The 13,499-nt window shown below is 36.5% G+C and overlaps 1 protein-coding gene across 8 annotated transcripts in view; it reads left to right on the forward strand.

Annotated features, from left to right (window-relative positions):
• The window catches only part of MYBPC1 (myosin binding protein C1), an 82,736-nt gene that overhangs the window by 18,068 nt on the left and 51,169 nt on the right, over positions 1-13,499 (forward strand). For 7 of the 8 annotated variants that reach the window (XM_081309301.1, XM_081309302.1, XM_081309304.1 and 4 more), the window contains exons 3-7: positions 2,596-2,637; positions 2,762-2,803; positions 9,501-9,539; positions 10,085-10,120; positions 11,702-11,815. In XM_081309301.1, the coding sequence (XP_081165427.1) occupies positions 2,596-2,637; positions 2,762-2,803; positions 9,501-9,539; positions 10,085-10,120; positions 11,702-11,815 (273 nt within the window). Of the gene's footprint in view, positions 1-2,474; positions 2,638-2,761; positions 2,804-9,500; positions 9,540-10,084; positions 10,121-11,701; positions 11,816-13,499 lie in introns of those variants that run through there. The other variant, XM_081309306.1, reaches the window with a different exon arrangement.

The raw sequence follows: 13,499 nt of genomic DNA on the forward strand, positions 1-13,499 counted from the left end.
ACACTGCCTCTCATATTTGGGCTGCATATACAGAACGTCCATCCCAGCACGGTTTGGCTTCCACTGATGCCGTGAGCTTTAACCTAACTCCTACCGAGACCTTGGACAATTGTGATAAGTTGGTAACCAAAATAATCCATTGTGTTTATATAACTCTTTCATATTAATCTGATTTGAATGACATTTCATATATATTATGTGAGTGATTATTTTAAATTCCCTCAAGAAATGCATAAATTATTGCTATGCTCAAGTTTAATATTGGTGGAGGCTGAAGGATTTATGGGATTTCCCTCCCTAATAGTGAAAGTCAAACAAAGCTTATCTTTTTCTTGTGAGAGTGGAGAGTAAATCCATCTGGAACCTGGAAGATCCTGACTTGAACTATGTCACCATTGGGCATTTCCAGAAAGTCCCCAGAGGAGTTTCCAGAAAGGTTTGGGGAGCTTTGAGACTCAACATCAGGACCAATTTATTGAATTCTTAGTATTCCATTGTCCACCAGGTGGCAACAAAAAAACAATGAATATAGAGATCCAGAGAAATCCTTGGCAAGTCAACACAGAGCCCAGCAACATATAATACATGAAGCCAGTTTTTACACATGCATGGACCAAAGGAAGAGAAAAGAATTGAAATAATGGCAAGCCCAAGTTAAACCCCCAACACAGCCCTTCAGAATAATTTGTCTGCCTGCCTCTGCCTAATAGCTCCCAAGATGGAAGCAACCAAAATCATGTGCCTTTCCCATGAAAACACCAAAATGTTCTTTCTTGTTACTCTTCCTCCCTAAAGAGGATGAGAAACTGGCAATTATTTGCTGGTTATTTGCTATGTGCACAGCCCCAGAGGGTACTCTAACCCTTGAGAAGGATGCAAAGCTGTCTATCAAATGCTTACTGATAACTAGGGGCAAACATACTGTACCAGATACGTGTGGAGCTTCAAATAAGACATATAATCCTATATTGTTTGTTTTCAGTCAAGTAAAAAGTAAAATATAACCCTGAGAACGACTACTACATTACAGCATTAGGCAATTCTATAAGAAACCCCTAAGGCAGTGGAGAATTAAACCTGGGTTACTTGAATTGACAATGTGGTATGAAGTGGGGGAGGGTGTCTCTGTAGACTGTGGGTCAACCCAGGTGAAAGCAAGACTTGAATGAGGCCTCAGTTTCTGGTCTTTTTGCATGGAAATTTATGAGGGGATTATGAAGCAGTTCCATTCTGAAGACGTCTTTTTTTTTTTTTCCCTCAGAGCACAGTTTTAGAAATCTAGCTGCTCACAGAAGCCCCTTTGTCCAGCTAAGAATACTAGATTCACACACTGAAATTTAAATAGTGTAGAAGAGTATTCCTGTATCCAAATGAATGAAATAGACTCAGAGTCATATGAGTTCAAGCCGGGGCAAGCTTAGATGTAGTTTCTAGTAGATCTTGATATTAAAATTGGTATAGATGTGTGGCATGCTTCTTAGATCTTCTCCCTTGGTATGTTGTCTTGCACATACAGATTTATTTTGGGGATACTGAGAACCTACTGATCATTACAGATAAACCTTTCCCCTCTGTTCTTCAGATCAGATGCTGTCACTGGGTCACTATAAAATTCCTCTTATTATGCCATATTTCCTATTCATTGCATAACATTGACCTCCTGTAGCTAAAAGGTTTCCTCTCAAACTCTGCTAAAGTTGTCCTTCATAGTTAACTGAGATTTGGGTCTGTAATCATCAAGAGAGAGGATGCATAACTTGAAACAGTTATTTCCTGTCATATACTATGAGTCAGATCAGATACCATTTGTAGGTGTCTGAACTAGAATGATTCTGAACAGAAAAAAATGCAAACTAGATGATCTCGGCTGATAAAAATTTGATGCCACTTCTTTTATTACCACTAAATCCAATCCAGAAGATTCATGTGTACACCAAAACATTTTCTTTGAAACTACATACATCATAATTGCATATTTTGTATCTTCCTATAATATCCAAAAGTCCACATGAACTTTATATGGTTCAAATTTCTTTAAAAAGTCAATCCCTTATTGGGATCTAAAATGAAGTAACCCACATGTTATACTCAGTTCTACTCCAGTGTTTGTATAACATAATTTCTCTGTAACTGAGTAGTGTGGGTGTGGAGGGGGACAGTACTGGTGATTGAACCCAGGGGCACTTTACAACTTAGCTATATCCCCAGTCATTTTTTATTTTTTATTTTGGGATAAGATCTTGCTAAGTTTCCCAGTCTGGCCTCAAACATGCAATCCTCCTGCCTCAGCCTCCTCAGTAGCTGGGATTACAAGTGTGCATCACCATAGCTGGCTAGTTGAGTGTATTTTAACAAGACATTTATTGCCTGTTCTAATGCATACTTTTAAAAAAGATCACACTTATTGTTTTTATGAATTTAATGTGACTCTAAATTATAATTCCCAAATTAATAATTCATGTACAGCATAATGATATGTAGCACCATTAATGTTGCCATTTATTTCCTCCCTTCCCACTCTTCTCCATTGCTCATCACACAACAAAATGCATGCTTTGAGACGCTTTAAAAAATGTGCTTGTACTTTCCATACAGAACCAAATAAAGAGAAGGAGGCAGGAACTACACCAGCAAAAGGTGAGTGGGAGTAGCACCATTAATATTGCCATTTATTTCCTCCCTACCTACCCTACTCCATTGCTCATCACACAATAAAATGCTTTGAGACACTTTAAAAAATGTGTTTCTACTTTCCATACAGAACCAAATAAAGGGAAGGAGGCAGGAACTACACCAGCAAAAGGTGAGTTGGAGGGAGGAAGAGTGAACTGAATTCAACAAAATTAAAAGCAGGAAGAGGTCAATATAATGAATGTCATTGTGAATTTCTCTGCATTGTCTTTCATCAACGTCTCTGCAAGATCCAAGATAAACAGTGCTTTGCTATATTTCCATTACACAATTTCTCAAGGAAAAACAACAATGATAAAAATATCACAAGTGCTTGTTGAGATGCCAGCAGATTAACTGGCAGCTTCCAAGTTCCAATGTGCATGCTAAGGAAAAGAGATGTTTGATTTGGTGATTATAGCAATTGGGAAAATTATCTGAAATATTCAGATTTTTAAAAAATTGAATGTTCTCGTGTTATTATGTGAACTATTCCAAGTTTCCTAGTAATTTTGAAGGCTAGCACCTCAGTTTGTAACTCTTGAGTATATATTCATGTAGATCTATATAATGACTTACTGAAATCAACAATAGAACGTTGAACAAATAGCAGATTGTTTCTTATTGAATTGAAAGACTCACTTATCCCTGCAATATTTTTCTATTTTTACATTTTTGAATATAGTCTGGTTTTAGAAAAAATATTTATCATGTACTTCTATGATTCCATAAAATACTAATTCCTTGGTCTCACCATGGATGAAGTCCTTGTCATTACTGATAGTCTGTCTTAAATTAAAGAGCGTTAGTTTCCACAGAAGAATGTTTTCATGGAAGAGGATTTGAGAAATTTGCTTTATATGTTTGTATCATTGTTTTCATATGTCAACCCTTTATTTGTGTAATGAATAATGTAGTCTAAGTATTCAAATAATTAATTATTTCCTGACTGCAATAAGAATAATCTCTTTTTCCTGGACACTGCTCAAAGGCTTGTTAAGTATCTTAGTTTTTGATATTTCATTACCTAATTCCTATGATATTGTTATCTTCTAAACATTAATAAAATAATGTTTTTTCTTTCTTTCAGTACACTGGATCACTTTTAAGCTAACTTGAATTTACACTTTCAAAAATGAATACATAATGTTAGTCCGCTCACTTTGTCCTTGACCTTCAGTGGCTTCCATGGATAGTAACATGAATACTAATCCTGGCCACGTGGATCACAGTTTGAAGGTTATTTTCTTATGGAATGCAGACAGTGCAAACCCCTAGAAATCTTTCCATGAGATGGGTTCAAGGAGGTTTGGATATCCTGGCTGAAGTTACTGTAACATTATTCTCAACAAGGCAGATGGAATACACCTCTACTTCCAAATATGGAAAGGTGTTTGGACCAGGCTAGAAGGCTCAACCAACAAAGCAGATGATGTAATCCCAGTGGGCAAGCTGTCAAGGTTTAGACAAAGCCCATGCATGACCCTTCTTCTGAAAAATTCACCATATTACATTTGACCCTTACATGAGCTTTCTCTAAAGTGAAAAGCAACCAACTTAACAACCAGACAAAACTCTTTTATTTATATTGAATTCAGTATGATGAAATGACAAGGGCATCCTGAAATTAGTAGTATTTTTCTTACATTTGCAGAAGAAAAGCAAGGTGTGGCCACACACAGTTACAAGTTCATAAACTGCCTTGTATAGAGAGTTGCCAAAAATACCTGGCAAGCAAATCAATTTAGGATAGAAAGTGACATTCCTAAGCAAAAAAGGTAGGTAAACAGAGGGTTATTTTTTCCCCTAAATATCAGTTCTCTTCAACTACCACCCACTTTCATCAGGCACAGGGAAATTTCAAAGAAAATACTTAAACAAAAACCAGATGCAATCATTGTTGCTCATGTACATCCTCAGGTGAGAAGGAAGCCCCACGGGGGCTACAAGGGATTGATGGGGTACAACTCCACTTTTCTCCAGGATTAACTAGAATGTCCTCCTCTACCCTTTCTCCCTTCTCCTACTCTCTCCATTTGACTATCCAGCTCAGGTTTCATTCCTTTGTACAGCTTGCCTCTAACCATTCTGGCTCATTTCCATCTTTCTTTCCTCTTTCTGATTTCTCTTGGACCTGTTGCTTTTGTCATTCAATCTTTCTTATCTCCACTAAGTCATGTACTAATGGCCGACTCCTTTTCCCCAACAGGCTGTGTGCTTTTTGATGGCCAGGCACTGTGTCTTAACACCTCTTTGGTTCCCTCATCTCATTCCTTCCAGCCTCTGGCACAGAGCTGCAGATGACAATTGTCCACTACAAATTCATGTAATTGAACCAAGAGGTGAATTTCCACGTTAGTTTACCTGCTGACCAGTTCAACAATGGTAACTTGGATAGATTTTTATTTCTATTCAACGTGTTTGCTGGAAGGATAAACATCGCCTTGGGCGGGAAAGGGAAATTTTTCTTAAAATGGTGGCTGTCACTTAAGATGCTAAGCAAGGACCTTACACTGAGTCCCCAGCAAAGTCTCCTGTAATTGAAGAAATAGAGATGGCAATAAAGAAATGAGTTTAATCAAACAGCAATATCAGAAATTAAATTTGCAAATCCCTTTCAGAATGGTAACACCAGGAGGCAAGTCCTTATTTTAAAAATTCTGCTTGCTATGGCTTAGAATTCTTCTAATTTCAGATGGAAAATCAATGGGATGCTAAAAGTATAAAGTATTTTCTATATCCTTAATGGAAATAGAGACCTACCTTTTATTTTAGCATACTTATTCAGCAAGTATTTGCTGACCATCATCTGTGAGCTAGGGACGCATGTAGACACAAGGTCCTGCTCTCCTGGAGCCAACTTTTGCTTTAAGAGGAAAAACAAGCATCAACAGAGGATGGTGGGTTTGGGTGTTAGAAGCAGACAAAAGTCACAGAGAGCTTTGTGTAGAGAATAGTATACGTGGTTGAGTAGGATCATTTTCTTCTTTCTTTTTTCCTTTTTATTTTGTTGACCAGCATCATCATCCTTTGCGTGAACAGAGGTAATGAGAGTAGATCTCTTCTACTTAAGAATTGACCCTGTGGGGGCTGGGGTTGTGGCTCAGCAGTAGAGCGCTTGCCTAGCATGTGCGAGGCCCTGGGTTTGATCCTCAGCATCACATAAAAATAAATAAACAAAATAAGGGTATTGTATACAACTAAAAAATAAATATTAAAAAAAAAAAGAATTTGACCCTGTGGAATGTTCCCATATTGGTTCTGTGCCTGGACCCAAATGCAGCAACAGCATTGGAATCAGAGATTACTTTAAGTATCGGGACGCATTTCAATGACTAAGTTCTGATATTTTTAAAAAATTTTATTTTTTATATCTTAGTAGCCTCTAGTCTCTATTTTGGTAAAATTGATTGGGAGAATTACTGCCTTTTTAAAGTTTATTCATTTTCCTTCCAGAAAACTAACTCTTTTCAGTAATCACTGCAAAGGAAATAAAACTTATTTTCTCTTCCCAGGCATTAACATTACCATATAATCTATCGTGAATGAACCCTGTGCACATTAAATATCTCACATAAACTCGGATGAGAAGTCTTCCTTTTGGCCTAAAAGTGATTGCTGGATGACCAAGTGAATCAGCAGAAATTCCCATGTTTTTCTCCTTAATTAGGCAATTTTTTAAAATTAAAATAATGATTATAATTTTTTTCTTCATTTAGGTCCTGTTACATTTGCTATAGCATTATCCTGGTGCTTTTGACTGGCATATTAAAACATTTTATGTGCAATTTACCTTTAAGTGTCAAACAATCAACTGCTAAAATGTCTCTCTGCATTTTCGATGTATTCTAATTTCATTACTTATTAGTAACAAACTTTGCTAAAAATTAATATTACTGTACTTTTAAATTCTAGGATGTAGCCATTGTAAGAAATAGAGATGGCAACATTGATTTGATAGATATGAGGAAGAAAAAAAACATTAAATGTACATTTAATTGTAAGATAAATCCTGGTTTCATAAGCATGCGAGTATGAACGCATGTGTCTTCTCATTAAGAAAATGTAATAATCAAATGCCTCAAAACATGATAAATTAATTTTTCATACTTTGTTGTTGTCATTTTGATCATCTACATCAATATTTACTACAACTAATTACCCTGCTTAAGGAATTCATGAATTTGTCTAAATCAAATGAGATACTCAATCAGCATCTAACTGGTACTTATGAACCCCATATACTTTGTGTGCTTTTTACTCTTTATCATAAAATCTTAATAACTGTATCAAGTTTATATTACTTAAAATTTTAATTAACCAGGCGATTAAAATAAACCATAAGTAGAAGTACTGAATGCTACGTTAAATCTATAGTAAGCAATATGACAGAAAAATTGCAAGGTATTTTATTTTTATAGAAAATTTTAAATATCTAACAGTCTTTCTGAAATACAGTATTCTCTTGATAGCTTAGGAATACCTATACCTCCATAAATACACAGTTTTATGGAATGTTAATGAACATTCCAGGAGAAAAGATGTGGAAAGTGAACTGAGTTTGGAAGTGCTAATTACCATATCATTTCCCAAGAGCCCCTGTTCTCCAGTGGCAAGACTGTCATCACAGAGTAAAATCCCAGGCCTATAACAGGAGGCTGAGATCTTTCTTTACTCTCCAGGAGTTCTTCCTTGGAAACTTCAGTTGTTTAAAATAATCATCTCTTTGGTTTTACAAATGTTATTTTCCCACGACCTCAATATGAGTGAAGGTGTGCTTTGGTGAATTTCTACACAGCTAGAAGAAAGAGCAGGCTGCTCTCCGGCTGTGGTCTTCATGTCATATTCTAGCAAGTCCAGAATGGATGTCTACATTTTTGTTATTATTTTAGTCACTTTTAAAGACAAAAAAAGAAATATGACTGGCATATTTTAGTTTTTGGTCTTGTTTGTTTTTTTTGTAACATGCTGTGCCTATGTTGTTGAATTGCATGCAACCTGAAAGATTTGGATATTCTGTTTCCTTCCCAGTGATAGAACCTGGCTTCTGTCTCACCCAATTCAGCCAAATTTTCATGGGGAACTTTTCAAGAATCTAAGATCAGGATCCCAGCATCCTAACTACATTTTCCACTTGAAAAGTATGTCAGGACCAAAGAGATGCTTCAAAAATATCTCATACTTATGTATATTAGGAAATCTATGGGGAATGAATTAAATATTGCCAACCGAGAAGCCACTGCTGTGTGGAGGGTGTGTTGTATCATCTAGAGAAAGAATATTTCATAGCCCCCTGAAGCACTGTTTTAGGATGTGTTCCTTAATGATCTAAAATAATTGTGCATGTCCCCCAAATAGTCTTAATACTTAGTGGACATTGATACTATCATCTATCAAACTTTGGGTTAAAAAACCAAGTTATCGGGCTGGGGTTGTGGCTCAGCGGTAGATCGCTGGCCTAGCATGTGAGAGGCACTGAGGTTGATCCTCAGCACCACATAAAAATAAATAAATAAAATAAAGGAATTGAATGCTATCTTAAATAGAGTTTAAAACACACATCACACAAACACACAAGCTTTTAACTTTAGCCTGGCATTTTCCAAGCTTCTTTGACCACTGAAAGCTTCCACCAAAGAATCCCAAACCCTGTGAGTTCTCAGTGAATTCCCTCTTGGGTCCTAAGGTAATATCTTTAGGGGTCCTTATACACTGTATTACATTATTTTGTTAAAATTAATAAGAGATATTCCTGGTTGAAAGTTTTGGGTAAGACTTTTCAGGCTGCTAAATAAAATTTGTAGTAAATATTCTGATAGATTATATAGATATGCTGTTTTTTTCTTCTTATTCCCAGGAATTTTTACAAGTATTTTTTAATTAACAGTCATGTGCATGTATTTTCTATATCTTGCTTTATACAGTCATTTATGTTTGTATTTTGAAATTCAAAACTTTTCTAGTATTTTTAGCGTGAAATGATTATTTATAAAATCACGGGTCTTTGTGCTTTGGGAAGGAAGGGACAGAGTTTCCAATGATACCAAATTATGCCTCTTCACACATCTAAAACGTGAACTTTGTTGTTCAGATATTCTAAACAAGGGGACTATTCAGTGCCTCTGCACATAAACACTATAAGACATATTTTGAATTTTTATAAATGTGCATGGGTAAATACCAATATCATTTGGGGGTAAATGCTTATAAAATTTTCCTAAAATAGTAAATAAGACAAATCAATTCATATTAATTAATTGTGATGTTTGTTTCTTAAAGACAGAAGGAGGATTATAGGGTTTTCTGCCTGAAAATGAGTTCTCAAATAGTACCTATAGGCTTTTATATCAGTGTCCAAATGCATGTAATGTAGGCTTTTATATCAGTGTCCATTCCTAGTAATATCTCAATGATAATGTCTGTCATTGACTTTAGTTACAGAATAGAACTCAAAAATCACCTTCAAGGCTGAATTCACCAAGGTTTGATTTTTAGCATCCATTTTTCCTTAAACAACAGTCACATAAAGCTCTTCATAGAGTTCCATTTTTTAATCTGTTTTCATTTAATGAGTTAATTTAATTAATCTATATTTTCATTTAATCTATGGGTTACCTTACTTTCTCATCCTTTATTGTCTTTTCTTCCTTGTTTTTTTTCTATTCTTTTTGCTTAAGTTTAACCTTTCAGGTACCTAGTCGTCTAGGCTTACTCCGTGGTTGAAAATGTTTTGGTAGTTTCTACTCTTCTTTTTCAGATTTCTTTTTTCTCAGGTGACTTGGAATGAAGTCCTTTTCTCCTTGACTATTTACTCCTGTTTCTTGTTTCAGAGGAAGAGGAAGCCTCCCCACCTAGTGCCTTGCCTCCAGGTTAGGACGATTCCTGCCCTTTTCCCTGCTTCCTATCTTATTGATTGACAGTAAAGGAAAAGCCAAGGTAGGGTGCCTGGCTGAGTTAGTGCACCAAGAGGAAAAACCTGATTTTAAAAGCAGATTTGTGTTTGTTTTATGGGAGAACATTTTAAAAGGAGGATTTTTTTTGGTAAAATAAAGGTAGTTAAGAGTAGTAGTTTTTGAATATAAATTTTAGGGGCAAAAATCTTTTGTCTTTTCTTCCTTTTCCACATATAGATCCTTTACCCTGATCTTTATGAGATATTTTGGATTTTTAAATTTTATTATTGTTTTTAAAGAAGACATAGATGTTTACAGATTCTTTTATGGCTGGAGCTCTACCAATTTTCCATCCAAGTCAAATTCTAGTTTTTCTTTCCCTGTACCAGCAGGGAAAGAAATGGTCACTATTAACATCATAGACACAGGGTAATGGGGAGTCCCAGAAGATTGAAGTCAGCCCTCCATGTCCATCCTTCCCCTGACCTCCTTGCATCCTCCAAATCACACTTTCCTTTCAGGTTTGGGTAGTCGGGCCCTGGAGAGAAAAGATTCAGGTGAGCACACAGCCGGACAAGGCTTCCTGACCCCATTTTAATGTAGTCACTAATGACCTTGTTACTTGATGCTGTCTTGATTCTAATCCTTGTTTTATTCAGTTCGGAGCCTTTAGAGCAACTTTCATTACGTTTCTTCTTACAAGAAAACTAATGTATTGATAAACAATTAATTTGTTGTGATATGTACTAGACACACATTCAAGAATCTAGACACGAATCCCACCAGTTAGTTTGTTTCAACATTTTTAACATTTAATAAACACACAGAATTAAATCTTCATTCCTAGGATTTTCTGAAGTTCACATTTGTCTAGAACATTGTATTTAAAGTACGGATGATAGAAACACTTTCTAATGCATCCTGCCGGCTATAGCTGCTACCATTTTGTGCTGCTATTTGGTCGTTCATTTACTTGACAAATTTGTGTTGTGGGCTTAAATATGATCCTAGCATGGGCCTCTTATGGGCCAGCCAATCTTACAGGCACCTTACATACAGAAGTGATCGAAACAACAAAAATACTTATCCTCATGTTCTAAGCATGAATGGTCACTATTAACATCATAGACACAAAAATCATACAATTTTAACATTAACTTGGGTTTTCAAAGATGTTTAATCATGTGACAACTTTGTTTAACTTCACTGTGAAAATGATGGAGTCCTGTAGCTACAAGTACCTCGCACTGAGCATGGCTGATACATGAAGACTAAACTAATTAAATGTGCACTTTCTTTTCAAGACCCATTAACAAGTAGAGTTGGTGACCCATGCATTTTTTTCCAGTTACTAAGAGACTGAAACTGATCTTCTCTGCATTCAGCTCAGAGACAGAGGAAGTGTCTACAGTCCTCTCTCCTGTCCTCCTTATTGAAATTGACTACAGATTAATACCAACCAAACACCTGAGTGCAAACTAAACCTCATTTCCAGCCTGTCTCTCTTCATGGGAAAGCCTCAGTTTCTTTCTTTCTTTTTTCTTTTTTTTCTCCTCCTTGTAGGATAATTCCACTACTCTTTAAATTTATACCTGCAGGTCATGATCCTGTTATTTAGTTGTCAAACTATTGCCACATCTATACAACCCTAATAGAATTGCCCGGTGATACAATAACAAGAAATCTAGAGATAGCAGGCCAGGCTGGACTATCTCAGCTTTGTCAGCCAGTTTACTCTTAAACTGATCTTGTCTCTAATCTTTTCAAGTTCTGTTGGACAAATGTGGCCTACTAGTCAGTCACTTGGAAAAACAGGCTGCTGTTTGAATAGTTCCCTACCACTGTTTATGTGTTAGGGGACAGAAAGACAGAGTTAACTACTTATTGGAAAATTTTCACTATTTTCAGGAATTAGAAAATGTTCCTTTGTCCCTACCAGAGAAGAGACATCTACTTAAGAATGGTAATCTGTCCCTCTCTAGTGATGGTGGCTGGGGGCACAAAGAAAGATGCTGTATTTATCTAAGTTTATTAGACAAGGAAAAGCATTGGTGTTGATGAGAACAGCAAACTCAGGTAAGTCTGCCTAACAAGAACCTGGCCTTGAAATGATCCTTTTTCTTCTTTCTGCCCTCTAGAGTGGTCTCTTGGTGAATCACCTGCTGGTGGAGAGGAACAAGACAAGCAGAATGCCAATAACCAGCTGTCCACCCTGTTTGTTGAAAAACCTCAAACAGGAACCGTGAAAGTGGGTGAGTGCCTCGCATTAAGTCCCACCCCCCTTCACCTCATTACTGAGGTGAAATTCACCATTTTAAAGTGAAATTTTCAGTAGCTGTTGTATAATCACCGCGTTGTGCAATCACGCCTTCTATCCAGCCCCCAAACATTTCACCACCTCCAGATCATGGGCCTCATTAAGCAATTACTCCCCTTACCCCTCCCCCCAGGCCTAGGCACTCACTGCTTTATATCTCTACGGGTTGATCTGTTCAGAGCATTTCATAATGGATTCATACAATAGATGAGTTTTTGTGTCTGTCTTCTTTCATTTAGTAGAATGGTTTTGAGGCCCATCCATTTTGTAGCATGTATTGGTACTTCGTTCTTTTTTATGGCTGAATTCTTTCCCACGACTCCCATAGACGAGATGAACTGGGTTTAAAAGAGCTGGCTGCAACATTAAACTAAGAAAGCAGCAAAAAATCATGCAACACAGAGTAGTTCTTAAACCGAGGGCAGGTGGGCTCTGCGACCTTAAGGTCAGCTTCCACACTGGAAAGAGAGCACTGGAAACAGGGTATGAGCCCATGTTTACTTTATAGTGGGGACATCAGAGGCACGGATAAGGTTTCAAGGGTTAACTTTGAATCTGCTTTTTGCTAATGGGACAGACCATTTAGCTTCTTTATGCCTCAGTTTCCTCATCTGTAAAATGTGTGTAATAACAGGCACGCTCTGTGATGTGCTTTGATAGTACTTGAGATAACATAAAGTTCTGATCCAGTGTCTGCTGTTGCTATGGCATAAACCGCCCCATAAGATGATTATAAGTCTGCCTATGTACTAAATTTAATGCATAATATACCTTAGGGGTGGCTAGTCCAACAGATGGTTCAGCTTTGGAAATATTCATCCACAAATACTAATTACACTTCCTTTTTTAGGCACTGTGATGAACACTGAGTATAACATGTGAGTACTCAGAGTCTAAAAAGAGAGACAAAAAGAAATAACAGGAAAACACAAAGTCTGTGTGCCATGAAAGAAATCCACAGGATTTCTTTTCTCTTCTAGAAAAGTCCTTGGAGGTTCAAGAATTTTAACTAACCAGTTTTTATGAGGAATATATTATGATCAGAACCCAACTTTGATGCTTATCCAAAATTCTGCGAATGAGCACATAGCTAACTATATTTCCAAATTCCTTCTTTCAGCTCTAGCATGCAGGACACTGAATGGGATCAAAAATGTTGGCTCCCTTGTGTCCCTGTAAGACACTGAAATGCTGGGCTGGTGGCAGGGGTAAAGTTTTGATGTTCTTAAGGTCTAAGAGGTCAATATACACAGACAGTCAATTCAAACAGTTTCATTTAGTCATATTCCTATAATTCCAGATGTTCTCTCATCTTGCATAATAAAAGAACATGTGTATATGAATTTATATATACATATTATATATCCATATATGTGTATGTATATATATATATATATATATATATATATATATATATATATATATATATAATTTTAAGATTTTAGGTAGATCCATATGTAAAAATTCTTTCCACCAATCATTTTCTGCTTCATGAAACTCAAAAGCAAAACAAGTTGAACTATCCTAAGAACCTCAAGGGTACTCATCAAAAAGCAGGGCCAATTCATTGCAGAATTCTGGAGATGCAAGTCACATCCCAGTCTATTCAGTGGTCCTGG

Source organism: Spermophilus citellus (assembly GCF_964194105.1).
Source record: "Spermophilus citellus genome assembly, chromosome: 10".
NCBI classification, from domain to species: Eukaryota; Metazoa; Chordata; class Mammalia; order Rodentia; family Sciuridae; genus Spermophilus; species Spermophilus citellus.